Below are 19091 nucleotides of genomic sequence, written 5' to 3'. Positions count from 1 at the left end.
GTTGGAAAAGTAGGTAGAGGAACAGTGGGTGTATCGAAGATGGATGCATAGTGTGAGAATGGTCCTTTTTTAGGTCGCGCCTAGGCAGCGCACAAGCGCTGTTTAGGAGGGACCTCTTGGAATCACTCCGGGGTTTTGTGGAAACACATGCATGTTTTGCACTGTTTCCAATGGGCCCTCGTGCATGTGTGGCTTTTCTCTTGCGGGAGCGAGCAGCGGCACCATCTGTTTGCAAATATCGCGCCTTGCTGCTCACTCCCGCAAGGTAAACGCTCCCACGCACCCAAAAGTGTGTCTTCAAGTTACAGAGTAGATTTTCAGCATGACAGACTCCATATTCAATTCTTTTTTAGTTGAATAAATGAGTGACATTGATTTAGGTAATAGCAGCTATGAACCAAGCACCGATTAACACTTACATTCGTGCCAGGCACTTTATAGTGCTTACAATTGGCCACGGTATTACAACATGCAGTTATTCCGGTGTTATTACTGCATGAAGTAACACTGCAGGCATTGTTTATACTGTTTTTAGCAGAAGGTAGAAGCGCACAGTTTAAGGGAACACTCATAACGAGGCTGCTATTATTTTAACACTAGGATAAGGGAGGTCACGGTTTGCTGGAGATGACGCAGTGTGTTCATTGCCACGTATCTGCTGTTGGCTCAAAGGACGCTGCAACAACCACACGCTCCTCGCTTCATGCTACGACTTGCAGAGGGGCCGGAAAGCTACCTCCGCATTGGCATGATGAATCTGCCAATCTTCTGTGCATTTAAAAGCGAATATGGGGAAAAAAAAGACATTACATAAATACCACGATACAAAGTTTGCCGTCACTCTAGGGCAGAAATGTTTAATAATTTAAGAAGCTTCAAGCTGCAGCGGGATTTACAAGCAGTCACTGGCAAAGTATATGGGCCTCGCGCCTCTGGTAAAACAGTGAGAGAGCGTCATATCCCTGCTCTGTTTTGGGGCCGCTAGTGCAAAGCAACATGGGAACGCTTTAGGTTATATTGGTTGCTTCACACCCACGCACACTATTGGCTGAGAGGTCTGTAGGTGAAGAGAAGGAGGCGGGGCGAACAGAGAAACATGGCTTAATGAGAGGCGTGGAGGCCTGACATGCAAAAAGTGACAGTAAGAAAGGTGCTACAGAAATAGCGCCGGGCTGTAGAGTGACCGTCTCCCTTTTCTTCTCCACCTCCTCTTCCTCCCCACCCCACAACCCTCCCCGTGGATTTGGCCAAATCTTGCTTTTTGTTCCCCTTACTTTCTCCATTGTCCAGAGTCCAGAACGGTCTCTGCCGTCCTGTACCAGTATCTGAGGTCCTTTGTCCTACTGAACCCAGTTTCTATGCTGTTCAGTGTGTGCCTGTCAAGTGCCCGCGAGGGCCAACACCCAGCTGTGCCCAGTGTCTGAGGACCAGCACTCACTGGTATCCAGTGTCTACGTGGACTATGTGTCATGGGCTACAACCCTGCTGTGCCCTGTATCATGATGCCATGCCTTATAAAGTAGAGAGCTGGGGCTGGACTGGTTTTGTAAAATGCCTATCAGGGCCCGGCGCACTTTTGTCTAGTTGGCTCTTGGGTCAGCATGGACTTGGTGGATGGCGTTGGACATCATCCCCAAACTAAAAGAGTTATTGACCTAGAACTATCTTTGAAATAGACTACCTGGTAATATAGCGCAGTGGGATGAGCACCCTGTTCCAAGTTTTGTACTTGTGTATTTACCATTCAGGTAATTGGTTTGAATTTTGGGAGGACATAGTAATCCTTTCAAGGTAAATTAATGAATACCGTCAAATTAGGTAGGTAAATGACAATGGTTTATCCCTGCCAAGATGCCGCAATGTGCCTGGTATGTGCAGAGGTCCCCAAGATAAGACACACTGACTCTCGGAGGCAACATGGACACTGGGAGACTGACACCAGGATGTAAAGTCACTTTTACCAAGATGCACAAGAAACACAACGCTCCCAAACTCACTCGACCCTGATGTGTACCTAGTGGATCTCTTGGCAGATCAGTTAGCTGGTCTCATTACTAAGCTTCCAAGGATTTAAGGTCCTTTGGTATCTGATATTGGTCAACACGATACACCACTTCTGGTTGAGTTCAGGGACATGCGCATACCCATGTTCGGTGCCATTCTCTGCCACATAACCACACAGACAGCAACAGCTACTGGTCTCATTTAGATTTGGGTGGCCGTTCTTGTTGACCACAGCCAATAGAACCACTTCGATTGCATCTGTCAAGCGTGCACAGGGCATGCCCAGGCACTGCATTGCTTAATTTGTAAAAGAATAATTCCCAGGGCCCAAAGTTTTGTTCTGAAGCCCATAGCTGGTGCTATTTAAGATTGGGGTGCAGAATACCAACGTTGTGTGGTCTTGATTCAACCTCGTATCTCTTTCATCCAACACCAGCTACTCCCTGCCTCCTTAGCTCACTCCTGCAGGTTCTTTTTCAACCCTGTTTTCGCCCTTTGTCATTGTTTTTCCGTCTATCTCTCGCTCATTCTTTGCCCCTTGGGTGTTTGATTTTTTTCTCTCACTTTGGATCATAGTCTATTGAGGTCAAACATTGGCATAGCCAATCGGTCTCGCCTTTGGGACCTTATTAAGTGTTTAGCCATGCAACAGTTGATGTTGTTGCACCAAGGATATTGTGCTGAATAACTAAACACTTATAAGGTCCCAAAGGCAAGACCTATTGGCTATGCCAATGCTTGTCCTTATTGGCTATATTAATTTCACTTTTTTCCAACTGGTTTACTTCCATTGTATCTAATTCCTATCATAGAAATATTTTGTTAGAGATGGACATGGGTAGATTCATCTGTTCATTTTGCACTACAGATGCAGAGCATTGAAGCTATTCCTATCACATTTATGTTAAACTAGACTACCGTCAAGGGGGTGCATTTTTGTCTGCTGGTATTATTCATTATAGAAATTCTGTGGAATATTTACCTTGGGGAACAATTTTTGGAAAAGATGAAAGATTAATCCTACAAATGTTCACTCTTTGCTCCTATATATTAAAGGAGAAACTATGAAGTTCCCCTCAGCTCATTTTTGGGCCCTAAATAGCCCTCCATACAGAATCCTGATTCATTCAGTCCATTTTATATCTTCAATTATGACTTCTCTCACTTTTATCAACTTTAACAGTTGACAATTGGCTGTCGCCATCTTACTCCTTTTTTACTACTCTTTGACTTATTTCAAGTGGAAGAGAGGTTCAGGTAAATTAATAACTATATTTGGAGCACTCCTACTAAAGTACACTCATAAAGTAACAAAGTAAACCACTTCAACAGTCTAGGTTGACTAGTAAAGGTATGTGATTGGGCTAGTAGAAAGTCACATTAAAGCAGTGGCATAGATCTCCATAAAGCAAACAGTGTAGTTTCCATTTACAATCTCTTCTTGAGGGCCTTATTTACATGTCCGCAAAATTCCTCTTATGAGTACACCGAGGTGGTTATCTTTTCGATTGGCGAGAGAAGCCTTGTAGCCTTGTGCGTCCAGTGACCTACAGCAGTGACTCTTCGGTTATGTGCATGATAAGTTCTCCTTCGTTCAAAATACAACAAGGTCATTAACTAGTCTCATAGTATCAGTGCTCATGGTGCACACATGGAAAAACTGAGGCTGAAACAGTGAGAGCATTAATATTTATGTACAGGTTTGGAACTGGGCCTCTGGTTCTTACTGATGATGCTTCTAGTTGATGCCTAAAAAGGCAGTTGAGTCTCAAACTAGGTTCAAAGTCAAAATTCTCTGTTATATTATGGGTTTCCCCTAGAATTATGACGACTTCTTGGGAATTACACCTCCTTAGTTCTGATGCAAGCTTCCTTTGTAGAAGAAACTGCTCAGCGTCTTCTTATTCCTTTCCTTAAATCTGGTACTGCAGTTTCTGGAATCGGAAATTAACTTGTGGAATAGAGGAGATGTACTGCCACTTTCTTTTTTTAAAATTGTTTTTATTTAACGAGATAAAGAGCACAATCAAGTTATCACTGTACCCGTTACATTCTCATGACCATTCCATTTATGTACATGTGGCTTTTGCAATCTTATATACATAGTACATACATTCAGTTCGTTCAATGTGTAATTTAGACATTACCTTCAGCATTATCGCCACCCTCCATTAAGTCTTCTTCCCGAATAATCGATGGTAGTTTGCAAATACCTCCCCTATAGGTACTCCATTTTCCCAATTTTTTTACCAGTTTTTTGGGGCATCCCCTGTGTATTTACACGGTTTTTCCGCCACCATCACTGTGTCCATGTATTTACACCAAATTGCTGGGGTAGGGGTAACCACCCCACCCCAGTTGTGGGCGATGTTTCATTTTGCTATCATGATGCCCAGAGTGGCCCAGGTCTGTTTGTACTGCCACTTTCCACCTGTTTGAAAGAGAAAGTGGCCAAAAGAGCTACACACATTTTCTTTCCTACAGTCTGCTTAATGTTCCTGGGCTATGAATAGAAATGAACCCCAAGGCTTCCTATTGCAAGCACCCACCCACAGAACCCTGTGACAGTGTACTTTTTGAATTTGGGTCATCAGCATCTCAGAACTAAAGGCTGGGTTTCTCACCATGAAATCTTTGTCACGACTCGTCGAAGCGAGTCGTGACAGGTACCGTTATGATCCTCCTACGTTCCTGGGCTCAGTGGTGGGGTTTCTGCTTCATGAGGCAAGGCGGATCATGTAAAAATCGGGCCGAAGCATGCCCGGGCGACGGAGCATCAATCCCAGGCGGGCATCTCAGTCGCCTGCGTGGCCACACCCCCTGAAACAAGTCTCTTGGCCTTTGTGGGACTTGCAAGTGTGCTAATGCAGGATCATATAACTGAAATGCAAACATACGTTTTTTCCCCCCTACCTGTTAAGAACACAGAGAAAGTGCTATGGCAGGCAGAGAGAGTGTGACAAAAATGTGCACTCGCTTGCAGGAGCAGGTTACTGGCAGTGCATACTCCAACTCACACAAGACCAGTCCCTGTCTGCTGAAGCCCACTGAGGAACTGGGTTTTTGGATGCAAGAATCATGAGGTGAGATACTAGCCGTAAAATCGGTAGTCTCCCATCTGAATCGGGAGGGTGGCATGTATGAAATAGTCTCTACTAGAAAATGTGTAACCGAAGGTAAGTAACTTGTTTTTTGTAGCTATAACCGTATGTATAAAAACTGAGGACCAATGGGCACAAAAAAGGGAGAAAAGAAAGTGGATAGACAACAAAATGAATTCAAGGGCAAACAAATTGAAAAATACCTACAGATAAGCACACTGAAGAGGTATCCCTCATGCCCTGTTACCTAGATGCAGAGACCCAAGTACTTTGGTATACTTTTGGAAATGCTTTTGCAGAACTACACCTTTTGCAGCGTGAATCTTTCTGGATTCACTATGCTGTGCATTATTCCGCGGTCTTGTGGTTGGGTCCGGAATCGTAGTCTTTTCTTTGTTTTTTTATTTTATTTTTTATTTTGTAGCCCAGGTGGGCGTCGGCGTCACACCCCTTGGGTGTATTTCCGGTGACGTCGGCATGCTTCCTGCGGAAGCTCCCACTCTTGGGCGCCATCTTCAGATTCTTTTTTTCCGCGGTCGGGTCTGGATCGTTCCCGTTTGAGCTCCAGACATTTTTGGAGAAAGAAGAAAGAAAATACGAGGAGAAGTCATCTGAAGACTCCAGGGGACTTCATTGACGAACAGTCAGCAAGGAGAAAGCGTTTTTCATCGAGATCCTCGACGACCGTCGACGAACACGCGACCAGGGAGGCCCTGGACGCTCGATGATGGACAACACGCCATTCAAGTTCTGCCGTAACTGCCTCCACAAGTACGCGCAGAAGGACCAGCACCCGGTATGCAACCTTTGCCTACCGGTGAACCACGAAAGCGGAGACTGCAACGCCTGTTCCGCCTTCGCCCCGAAGACCCTTCGTGTGAGAGAGAGGCAGAGGGTAGCATACGCCACCCTGCAGGGGAAGGCCCCGACTCCGTCCCTCTACGAGCTGGCGATGTCCTCCAAGGAAGAAGACAACGCTGCCGCCGAAGACGACAGCTACACGGTCGTAGAGACCGATTACACGAAGACTTCTGACAAGATAGGAGACTCTTCGGCCCCCAAGAACCCGAGAGACTCTGAGTCTAGAAAAATCGAGGGCAAGACCCCGAAAGCGCCGACGCCAAAAAAGGCGGCGTCCGCGACTACTCCCAGGCCCAGCGGATCCTCCGAGAAGGAGTCCCCGGCGCCCAGAGCTGCTGATCAGCAGAAAACGTCGAAAATCGTCCCCGAAAAGGATCGATCGACGCCGAGGGAGAAAGACCCAAAACTGACGACGACGACCAGAGACCCAAAATCCGGTTTGACGTCGACGTCGAAAACTTCGACACCGAAAGGCACAGCGCCGAGCCATCCGCCGAAAAGAACGGCCGACCCATCCGACGCAGAACACGCGGCCGAGATGGAGAAGAAGAGAAGGTGCCTCGAGGCCGAAATGGAGAACATCATGCAGCGGAAGAAAGATGTCGACGCAAAGATGAAAGCCTTCACGATCCCTCACAAGACCAAGCCACCGGTGGTGGAGGCGGTCGAGGAGGAAGAAGAGATCGCCGAGGAACAAGACCAGGACGTCGAGGTGGTCGACGACCAGGAGGAGTACGAGAATCCCTACGATAGTTACAACTATGGGGAGGAAGAGGAAAGCAGGACGGACACAGAGACGGTACCCTCTGACCTACAGGAGGTAGATTACATAGATGTCGACACCGACAGCCCGGAGGAGGTGGTCGACACTTACCCCTCGAGGCCCTCGCCGCCGGACGACATCGGGGCCTACAACTCGGTGATACAATCTGCCGCAGCAGCTTTCAAGCTCAAGCTCGACGAAGAGAAGCAGAAAGCAGACTTCCTTCTAGAGACATTGCTCCCAACACAAACGAGGAGCCAGTTACTTCCAATGCTCGAAAGCGTCTTGGCTCAGGGGAAGGAAGCATTCAGGGAACCCGCAACATGCAAGGCAGTAACTCCCAGAACTGAGAAGAAGTACAAACATTCCACAAAGGACCCGGCCTACATTCAGGGCACGGTCTCCACAGACTCCATTATCACGGCCACAGCAAGGAGGAGGGCTAACGTACCCACTACCTCGGGTCCGCCACCGGATAAGGAGAGCAAAAGGATGGATCTGGTGGGCAGAAGGATCAAACGGAATGCCGCGACCCACTGGCGCATGGCTAATTCCAACGCCCTGATAAACAGGCACATGTACCAGATCATGGAAGGGCTGGGGCAGTTGGTGAAGGACCTGCCCCAGGATGCCAGGCAGAAGGCCGAAAAGCTGGTTGAAGAAGGAAAAAACGCGGAAAATTCTTGCCTTAAGACGGCCCTGGATGGGGCAGACACCGCCAGCAGGCTCATGATGATGGGTGTCACGGAAAGGAGGCACGCCTGGCTCAGGATCTCAGGTTTCAAACCGGAGGTGCAACACAGCATCCTGAACACACCGTTCAACGGCAACACGCTTTTCGGAACAACAGTTGTTGAAACGCTCAGTCATCTGAAAAAAGATAACGAAACAGCAAGATCCATGGGAGCATTGCAGTTCAGAGGGAACAAGAGGGGCACACCGTCACGGAGGCCCGGCGGGAGAGGCGGAAACCAGCCAGGTACATCACACCAGGCTTTCCAGCAAACGCACGAGGCAGACTCGCAGGCTCAGCATGGTCAGCAGAAGCAGTCCTGGCAGTACCAACAAAGAGGCCAGTCCTTTCGAGGGAGAAATAGACGGGGACAAAATATAAGAGGGGGGCAGCAGCCCGCCTCTAAGTGACTTCAAAAAACTACGTGTGCCCGCCCACAGAAAAGATCCCAAGGGGCAGCACGTACAGAGGGGTCAGGACAAAATAGACACCTACGACCACATAACACCAGTGGGAGGAAGATTAAGATTTTACCTCCAGAAATGGAGAGAAATCACGTCAGACAAATGGATCCTCAACATCATCCAATTCAGATACTGCATAGAGTTGGAGGGGAAGCCAACAAGCAGAAAACCAAAAAGAAAACCGCTAGCAAGCAAGCAGCTAGGGTGTCTTCAGGAGGAGGCAAAGGAACTCCTGCAGAAGCGGGCCATAGAACGGGTACCTTTCAAGGAAAGAAACACAGGAATATACTCAACGTACTTCCTGGTGCCAAAAGTAGACGAGACAATGAGACCCAATCTGGACTTAAGGTTCCTGAACAAATTCATAAGAACGCAAAAATTCAAAATGATCTCCCTGCCAGAGGTGCTCCCGCAATTGCAGACCGGGGACTTCATGGTCACAATAGACCTCAAAGACGCCTACCTGCAGATCCCAATGAACAGAAAGCACAAGCACATGCTCAGGTTCACCATCGGAGAGAGCCACTACCAGTTCACGACACTAGCCTTCGGGCTAAAATCAGCACCAAGGGTATTCACAAAGTGCCTCGCAGCAGTCGCAGCGCACCTACGAAGGCAAGGAATACACGTATACCCTTACCTGGACGACTGGCTGGTGAAAGCAAACTCATACCAGAAATGCAAGCAGCACGCACATACAGTGACGAGCACGCTCATAAACCTGGGTTTCTCCATCCATTGGAAGAAATCATCAATGGAGCCGGAACAAGTGAAGATCTTCCTGGGAGCACAGATCAACACCTTACAGGGCAGGGTGTTCCCCAGCGAGAAGAGGGCGAGGGCACTGGTGAAGGAGACTCGCCTCTACCGGAAGGGACAAGCTCGGACAGTGAGGACTGCGAGCAAGATCATGGGCATGATGGCATCATGCATCCACCTGGTACCAAATGTACGACTCCACATGAGACCCATTCAAGAATGGCTACAGGGACAATGGTCACAAGCTACAGGCAGTTGGGAGGATATAGTGGTTGTAACGCACGCAGTGCAGAAGGAGATGACATGGCGGACCATGGAGAACATAACAAGGGGAAAGCCTCTAACGCCCCCAACGCCAACAGTGACCATCACCACAGACGCATCCCTGAAGGGATGGGGCGCTCAAATGGAGGAGCTCAAGGTGAGGGGACTGTGGACGCCAACAGAGGCGACAAAGCACATCAATTACCTAGAATTGAAGACAAACTTCCTTGAACTGAAAGCCTTTCAAACAAGACTGTACAAACACAAGGTGTTGCTGCAAACAGACAACACCACTGCGATGTTCTACATCAACAAGCAGGGGGGCACACAGTCAGCCCCACTCTCAACACTGGCGCAGGAGATATGGAGATGGGCCATCCCTCTCAAGATAGACCTGCTAGCCATACACCTACCAGGGAAGGACATCTTACAAGCAGATTGGCTCAGCAGACAGACATCGGCATCCCACGAGTGGGAGCTCAATGCTCAGGAGACAAGGCGGCTGTTCGACAGATGGGGGACACCATCGGTGGACCTGTTTGCCACACGCCAAAATGCAAAATGCCAAACCTTCGCATCCAGACAGCCCGAGGAGAGGTCACTGGGGAATGCCCTATGGATAGATTGGTCAAGGACATTTGCCTACGCCTTTCCCCCGATACCACTGATGCACAAAGTACTGAGCAAGTGCAGAGCGAGCAACATGACACTGATACTGGTCGCGCCACAGTGGGCGAGACAGACCTGGTACTCGCAGATCATGGAGATGACAGTGTGCACCCCACAGATTCAGCAAGAGGAAAGACCTTCTCTCCATGCAGAACGGAGAGGTGCTGCACCCAGAGCCAGAGAGCCTGAGCCTGGTAGCGTGGCTCCTGAGGACATAGAGTTCGCACATTTGAGATTGCCAGAAAGCACCCTGAGGGTCCTTCGGGAGGCACGACGACCCAGCACTCGAAAGTGCTACGTTGCGAAATGGAAAAGATTCACAATGTGGTGCAGAAAAGAAAGGCTTCACAATAAAATGAAGAAGGACTCCACAGTGCTAAAGTACCTGACACACTTGCTGGAGAAGAACCTTAGCTCATCCTCGTTAAGAGTTCACTTGGCAGCAATAGTCGCCTACAAAGAGGAGAAACGTGCAGGAGTTTCTTCACATCACAGGTGGTGAAGAGATTCCTAGAAGGAGCTAAAAGGATCGCACCACCCAAGCGGGTGCCGCCACCCGCATGGAACCTGAACATAGTCCTAACAGAACTCATGAAAGAGCCCTTTGAACCACTTCACAAGGCCCCCCTAAAGATGCTAACTATGAAAACAGCCATCCTGGTTGCAATAACGTCCTTACGCAGAGTAAGCGAGCTTCAGGCGCTGACGCTACAGGAACCCTACATACAGATACACAATGATAGGGTCGTGATGAGGACTGACCCACACTTCATGCCGAAGGTGGTGTCCAAGTTCCACATGAACCAATCTATACAGATGCCGAGTTTTTTCCAACAACCAGTGCAGAGCGAGCTCTGCACACCCTGGACGCCAGAAGGGCAGTCATGCACTACATTGAGAGGACGAAGGGACACAGGAAAACGAAACAGTTCTTTGTGTCATTCGCCAACAGTTTCATGGGAAAAGCAGTAACGAAAAAGACTATTGCACGATGGATCGCACAGACAATTCAACTGTGCCACAAACGTGCAGGCCAAGAGCTGGCTGAGGGGACACGTTCCCACTCCACTAGGAAGAAGGGTGCTACAATAGCCTTCCTGGCTAACACACCCATACAAGACATATGCCTGGCGGCAACATGGGCTTCGGTGCACACGTTCACGAAGCACTACTGTGTGGATATTCAAATGAACAAGGAAGCTCAAGTTGGACAGAAGGTGCTACAGCACATATTCAATACCCAACGCTCATCTTCCACCCAGCCGCCACAGAGATGAGAAACCGCTACAAAATCTATGCACAGCATAGTGAATCCAGAAAGATTCACGCTGCAAAACAAATAGTTTTCTTACCTGTCGGTGTAGTTTTGCAGCTTGAAGATCTTTCTGGATTCACTAGCGAACCCACCCACCTCCGCCAGAAAGATGAGGCTGGAGAGAGAAGAGGTGGATAAAAAAAAAAAGGGAAATATAAGGACTTAAAAGTACAAAAGCGGTAAAATATCACCTTCATAGAACATTGCCATTACTTCCGAAACGAAAGAAACACGGAAAAAAAGAACCCGAAGATGGCGCCCAAGAGTGGGAGCTTCCGCAGGAAGCAAGCCGACGTCACCGGAAATACACCCAAGGGGTGTGACGCCGACGCCCACCTGGGCTACAAAAAAAACAAAAAAAACAAAGAAAAGACTACGATTCCGGACCCAACCACAAGACCGCGGAATAATGCACAGCATAGTGAATCCAGAAAGATCTTCAAGCTGCAAAACTACACCGACAGGTAAGAAAACTATTCGTTTGGGCAAATGGGTTATGGTTTCCATTGTGTTGCACTGTGGGCATAACCTGCAGCTCAACTGAGACAACAAGGCCCCTAGCCACCATGTCTCCCTTCATGACAAGTGTCAGGGTAAAAGTCTAAAGAAAAACAAGCAACTCCTGCCAAACATCACAAACCTTTTACAGACCTCTTAACTTTGTCTCTGCATATTTAAAGAAGCGGATCCTAAGGTAGCTAGAACTGTCCCACCAGCTCCATTGCTTACTGTGTTGCCTCCTCGTGGCTTCGGAAGTAGGCATTGGGCATGCTTCTCTATAGGCTGTGTTGACGCAACCTGTGTCTGTAAAAGGCCTTTTAGCGCTTTTTCCACTCCATCGAACACCGATTTTACAGCTAAAAGCGAAGGCACACCAACACTTAAGAATCGTCCCTTTCTGAAGGGTGTCTAGAGGCTCCTGGTGCTGTGTCCTGCTTTAAAATACAGTCCACAATACGGTCTTGAAATGTGGCAGATCTGTGGTCATAGAGACCATCTCTGTGAAATGAGACTCCAAATCAGCCATCCTGCTTGCAGTTGCCTCCACATTTTTCACTCTTCTTTGAGAGTCAATCCAGCAAATGCTGGACGGACTCATTCGCTTCCTGAATCTTTGTGTCCCATTCCTTATCTGTGTTGAACGTGTTGTCTGATTTCAATACGGTACTTTCGCTCCAGTTTGTCAGAGAAGACCACCATGGCTATTTCCCTTAGGTGACTCCTGTTCATAGCATTTCGGGGAGTAATTAATTATTGACTCTTTATCTCCCATGTTGCTTTTCTTAGTCTGTGGTTTTGCACTGTAATCGGTTGCTGATGCTTGTGTTCACTGGTTCCCTCTCAGTTAAGCCTCCGTATTTAGGAGCACCGTAATCAGGGCAAATCCTCTAGGTTCTTGCAGACATATACAGTCCTATGGAGGTTTCAAGAAAGCACTCCCTCTGACCGTTCAAGCACCGACTAGGTCTTTCTAGGCTCCCTTCTGCCAGCTGCTCGCCTCTGTGGGGGACCATAGATATCTGCTACTGTCTGGTTAAGCTGTGGTATTCTGGTAGATTGCGCCTCCCTGTCGTCTCTGGCTCCACAAATGTTCTGGTACTTTGCCCATGTCCAGGTTACTGAGATGGGGGACAAGCAGGATCACTACCACTGCACCAGAGAGATCTTGACCCCCCCTTCTCTCAACACACCACCACAGTTAGGCCCTGAGCTGTGGTTGCTCCCACCAGGGTACAGTCCCTTCACCTGCTGATCATTTGCTCTGGTGAGTACAGTGTCGTATCTGGGCAGCACCATAGGTAGGTGAAAGGGGAACTGGGCCAACGCCGTAAAGCTGTGTAGTTATTTTGGGTTCCGTCCATCCACACCCTCAGCATGATTTTTTGTTGTTGTAGAGCCACTAGATAGCTTCGCTATAGGATTTATTGCCAACATTTCTCTGCCTTTGTAATATTACAACAACACCATCCACCTTATGGCCTGGCATTAGAGGTTAGTGGCCACCATAACTTGGGTGGAGAGGCACTTAGAAAGTATAATTTTTTCACCACAGCAAGGCTGTCGAAGATCTTGTTTTAAAGATGAAGCATCTCCAGTGAACCTTTGATTATTGGTATGTCTACTCCGGAACAAAATAGGGCAGATAAAAGTAAAATTAACCAGATTATGGTGGCATAACTGTTCCAAGCTACCCAAGGTATCTAGGCTCCAGCGTGCAACACAAGCCACTTGTTGAAGTGGATAAAGAGCCTGGTGTCCTAGTTCTGCAGAAAATACGTTAACAAAAGTAAGGCTTAAAGAAGGTAGTCATTCTTAGATTCAGCCATACGAAGTTTTCATATGTTTTTGACAACAAATTTGATGATGATGATTGAACTGCAACTCTAAAGTTCAATTTTACTATAAAAAAAAAAGTCCTTAAGAAAACCTTCAGCTGTAATCTGTTTACAGCGTGCTGGACTTCATGTCAAAAGCTTAGATGTTTTGAGAATGCCAAACAAAAAACATAAAATGCTATGCACACCTGTTGTTTAACCCCCTTGCTTTCACAGTATTCCGCACTTGCTTAGATACAGGATTTGTATGCAGCAACTCTAACAGCGCGTACCTGATGCCATCAGGACTTCAGCAGAGCATGATTCAATTGCTTACAGAAATGTGAACTCTAGACCCCTAGCTACACTTATTTTTTTATCAGCTGTAATTCTATAGAAACATGCTTTTTAAGAACAGTACTGCAATTTAGTAACTCCGCTGCTTTTAGTCTTGTCAGTTATTCAGTTTGACTTTATAGAATTCATTTAAAATTATTATTTTTTGCAACATGTCAAAGCGTAGATGGTTTGGAAGGTATATTCTCAAATTACCTATTTGTTCATGAGCCGAGTCCATTAGGACATTCTGGAGTTCCAAATGGATGTTCTTGAAATAAACTAAGTGCATATGAATGGGAGCTATTTGCATTTTAATGGATTATATTGAAAAAGCTGTTTTGATGTGCCTCTCAAGACCCTTAGATCATCCTTGAGCACCAAGTAGTGGCTGTGAGCTAATAGTCTTGTTCTGTAAATGAAATAGATTTAATTCAATGTTGGCATAGTCAACAGTGTCAACCTGGTTAATGAGTTTGATGCGCTTTATGGATTTTGGAGTAACATTAATCCACACTATAGGTGTCTCTCACTCCAGGGAGGTACTTGCAAGCCAGAGATCCGTTGCTCTGGTTATAGAGATGATCCACACCGCAAGCCTAGTCCATGATGATGTGATTGACGGCTCCGATTCCAGAAGAGGAAAGACCACAGTCAATCACTTGTGGGGTGAAAAAAAGGTAAGCTGTGTGCGTAAAAGTGTGATTATGTGTTGTTTTCACTACAAATCCAACAGTTGAGACCTCTGCAAATTCTACACTATGCAAATAAATCCCACTCACACCACCTTTCTTTTGAAGGTACTGTTTTTGAACTTGCATTGCTAATAAGTGAGTCAAATATAAAAAAAACAGACTGAGAAGAAATAAGTAATCCAACAATGACTTGTTCTGATTACAACTACAAAAAAGTAGTTGAAATTATTTTTAAATCTACTAGGGGTGTGCAGAAATGGTAACTGTGGTCTTAACCAATTTTGTGAAGTATACAAAAAAAAAGGACAAAAAAAAAGTGAGAACCACTAACCCCCCCCCAAAATAGGTGCTTTTAAATATAATCTGAAAGCAATGTTTTAGGAAAGTGGCAATCAACGCAACTTTACAAAATTAACGTTCACAGAACGTTGCTTGTAATTTTATAAGTTATTTCATCCCTAATTACAATCTTACACAAAGGCTTTCATGTTGAACATGTAAAATGATTGTATTCTGTTTCATGAAAGATTTTAATGTTCTGTGGAGAGTAGCATAAAAAAATAATTAGGTATCTCCAATAATTCACAGATGTCCTTTCAGATTCTGGAAGCAAATTAATTGACTTTTAGCACAGCATCACAAACCATGTATTAGCAGTGGCTTGAATCTCATGTTAAAAATGAGAAACAAACAAATTCCACGAAATCTGGTTCCACTTTTTTTTTTTTTTTTTTTTGTATCATAACTAATTCTGATGTAAAAAGGAAGGCTTATCAATGGTAAGGTTGAAGCAAAAGCCAAATGAAATCCAATGCGGTACAGAATGGGCAAATGTCGTATGTTATGGGGTTTTCATCATCCCTTCTATTCTTTGCTTTTCTTCCAATAGAATGAAGGTTCTGTAGCAGAAAAGAATAGAACAACTTCAAAACTCAGCCCACGGAAATTTTGACCTCACCAGGGAAAGGCCAAGTTACCCAAATCAGATTAGTTTCTGAGTACTTGGGACTAGTATATGTGGGAGAGGGATTGATGTGATCAACTGTAATGTCTGTGTAGGGTTTGCTACTCTTCCACTAGGAAGTAATGCATCTTGGGGAGCCATCATGGTGAAAGATTGGCAACAAAGAGTCCCCATTAATAGAAGGTATAAATAGGAGACATAATGTTGCACAATCACACCTTCAATTGTGGCGCTTGGCTGGATGCCCAACCTGACCTGTGAAAGTTCCAAAGGAGGGAGCTATTCTGCTCTATTAGACTAACATGCCTTCAATGGGTGGCACATTAGGGATGTTTTGCCAATCTTATCACACACCTCTGCCTTATTTCTATTATTAGGTGGTACTACAAAAGACATGCAAATTGGCAACATTACCACATCCTAGGTAACAGATGCCTAATCAGCTCCTTACATCTTCAAGTGCCTAATCATGTCTACCTGACCAACTGTATTCCACAGCCTTCAAATACACATATCAACAGTTTGGGGGTCTCCACATTGACCCAAGTGTACAGAGATTTTAGAAACTTAGATACATCCTCCATCAGAAAAAGAATTTTTTGTAAGCAGTGATTACATTCTTGTGGCAGTCAAAGCTAGCCCTTTTCCAAAACTCGTTGTAATGTAGATCCGGAGTGCCTTATTTAGGGTTCATAAAGACTGTCTTCCTGCGAGATTTGCTGGTAACCACAGACTAGGTTAAATGCTTCTATTTAGATTCATTCTTTGTAAATTTATGTTCTGATTTCTCTAAAATTCTGGTGTGGTTGAGGCCTCCTGGGCCTACGATAGACACCCATGTTACAGATCATCCAAATCAGGCATATCACTCATTGATCAGCCTGAGCTGTTCAATGAGAGATTTTCAAGATATTAATATATGGAAATGTTTCATACAGTAAATCTAACAGCAAATTGTGTATGGATTTAGCACATCTAGGACATAATCATAAATAAGGGTAGCAATATTTAATTGGAAAGATCTTCCCGTTAGCTGGGGCTGAATTTATTTTGGTAAATTTTACAATCTGCTTTCCCTTATATTCTCTAAATACCCACCTCAGCGTAGCCGAGGTGCCAACAAACTTTATCATCATGATGGTTTCCAATTCATTAATGAGTACAGTTTACACATATGTACAGCCCTTAAAACAGTATTATACTAAGCTGATGTGTTTGTATGAAAGCTACCACAAGATATTTGGCGAAAATGGGGAGTTCATATGACTAAACATTTGTCATGGTAAAGCCGGACTGAGTTGGTTATTTTACTAACACCCCTCACCCTTTCCCCATATGCCTAGAAGGTCCAAATAAAAAAAGGACCCAGAAGCTACACCCTTTAGATTCCACTACATTAGAAATGATGCAGGACTACATGTTATTGGTCATTTTCATCCAATAAATCAACTTTTTATAATTGGCATTCCAGTCATTGCTGTTAGGAATGTACAAAGCTATGGTAGTGAATTAAGGCACGTAGCTGTTGCCAAGTTAGCCCTACAGTTCTAATCATATGTACACTAGGATCAAAATAATTTGTGATTATTGTATGCTGGTACAACCAATCAAGTGCCATGGCAAAGCGAAGAAACAGGAAATCCAAAACGTCATGTTAACAAACCAGGAAACACTAGTACAGACATAAATAATATATGCACACTACAAAGATGTGGTCAAAATGGAGGAATATTACAGGCTAGCGCAATTGTTTACTTTTTCTTGCAGTAGAAAATTTAAAACTCTATTTTCATCTTATTCTTAATGAGTAAATAGAATTGACATTTCTTATATCAGATATCAACATGCAACATCCTTCAATTAAAAAAACCCTCAAGTTTCAATTTGTACTTTTATAAAACAAAAATCCAAACGTTTGGGAATATTTATTTGTTTGTAGAGCACAAATAGACTTTCTGCATTTATTTATTCATTTTATCCTTTGATTAGTAAAGCTGTATGTATATGTGTATGTCTATGCCTCAGATGCATAGTAGAATCCAACTCCACTATACGTGGATTCAAGTTGATTTATAAATTGCATATTTCGTTTATGAACCCCGCCCCCTAAGTCATATGCCATCAATCGCTGAATGTATCATTTTACCACCTGAAACACAATGGTGATGTATTTGAAGACACTTTGGGGTACAACAACCATTTAGCATAGAAATCTTTACATATAAATATAGTGCCACAGACTGATTTGCTTCTAAAATTACTTCTGGTCACATTTTCTGGAAAGTCTAACCTCTTGATCCCATTTGTTTATTAACTGGACTAAGCTTTTTTCATTGCTGGCCCACTTTAATGTTCTGTACCAATAGCCCAGTCCATTAATAGAAGTATTTAATATTCCATTTACTATATCATAGCAGTAAACCATAGTGAAATCTAAATGGGAATTCAAGTGGGACTTAATCTTTTGGAAAGACATCCTATACCAGGAGGAACAACCGCCCTGTATCAGTTAACATACTTTACATTTTTGGTAAACTCAAAAGCTAGGCTCAACCCCCTCCCCCTTTCTATTTTCCGATTGTCATAATGTCTAAATTAACTCCCAATGCAGCCTCTGGGAGTATGAAAATTCATGAATCGTTGGGGTGTTAAAAAAAAAAAAATCCCCAAACTTTTTTTTCCTCCATGCAAGCATTTGCACATTATTATACCTTCTTTTCTTCATCAGAGTTTGAAATTTTTTAAGAATGCCTAAGATTAGGTAAGGCTAACTCTCAATATTCTTTGATTTCTAATCTTGATAACCTGGTTGCAGCTGCTTACCTTTCGAAATAAAGTTGTTGAAAAGCTGTTTTACTTTATGGTTTAAATCTGTTTTATAGGATTTCAATAAATACACTTGAACATTACATATATAGCCCACACTTGCATCCACTGGCCAGTGGGCTGAAGACTAATAACAAAAAGAAAAGGCTTGAGAAAAGGGAACGTGGGGAATAGAGTACAGTTTGTCAAGCAATGTAGAGCTATGTTGCCAGAGGGGCATTCGTTTTTAATGGGTCTTGTGATGAGTGTGTAAGGCGAAGTACTCTCAAGTACTTTAGACATGTCAATTCCCTAGATTCACGTAGTTTGTCAAATACGGGTAACTTTCGCTCTACCACTGCCATTAGTTTATCCATGCCCAGGAGGTGCTACAGCCTATGTAGCTAATCTATTTTTGTAGGTATACAGTCCGTTCCACACTTAGCCAGAATGACCAGTTTCGTGGCACAAAGGGCCAAAGTGAGATCTTGCCCCAGAGCCGAATGCTGTGGGTATGTTAGCTTATTTGGGAGGCCCAAAATTATATAGCTGGGGAGGCGGGGACATCAGTATCGTATAGGTCATTAAGGTCTGTTATTATCCCTGACCAGAAGGTTTATTTTTTCGGGCAAGACCATAAGATGTGAGTTAGAGTCCCCTGGTTTCTACATTGTCTCCAGCACGGGCCATCATTGGCAGCCTCCCACTTGCTCAGTCGGGTAGGGTATAATATCAGTAATGGATGATTTTCAATAGCTTTTCTTTCCCTTCCACACAACCGGCAGAGGAGCGAGCCCGGTGTAGGATGTCCGCCCATTCTTACAGTGAATGTCTGCCTATTCTTAGAGTGAATGTGCGCTCACATTCACTCAGTTTTTGTGCTGACGATGGACCCTTGCGTGTCGATCTATTAAGAAATACATATATCACTGCTAAAAGGTATTTGTCAGAGCTGCCAGTCAGGAGCCATTTCTCGTAGGGTGTAAGGGCCGGGAAGCGTGTTGATTTATGTGATTGTGTAACCCAGTGTTTAATAGTGAGGT

General features: G+C 44.8%; 1 protein-coding gene across 2 annotated transcripts in view; it reads left to right on the top strand.

Moving 5' to 3' along the window:
• PDSS1 (decaprenyl diphosphate synthase subunit 1) overlaps nucleotides 1-19091 on the top strand; it is a 299714-nt gene that overhangs the window by 106046 nt on the left and 174577 nt on the right. For both annotated transcript variants that reach the window (XM_078663430.1, XM_078663431.1), the window contains exon 5: nucleotides 14123-14264. In XM_078663430.1, coding sequence (XP_078519556.1) covers nucleotides 14123-14264 — 142 coding nt within the window. The remainder of the gene's footprint in view (nucleotides 1-14122; nucleotides 14265-19091) is intronic.

Source organism: Lissotriton helveticus, chromosome 10 (assembly GCF_964261635.1).
Source record: "Lissotriton helveticus chromosome 10, aLisHel1.1, whole genome shotgun sequence".
NCBI classification, from domain to species: Eukaryota; Metazoa; Chordata; class Amphibia; order Caudata; family Salamandridae; genus Lissotriton; species Lissotriton helveticus.
The sequence above is the reverse complement of the archived record's forward strand: the minus strand, read 5'-3'. Positions and strand labels throughout refer to the sequence as shown.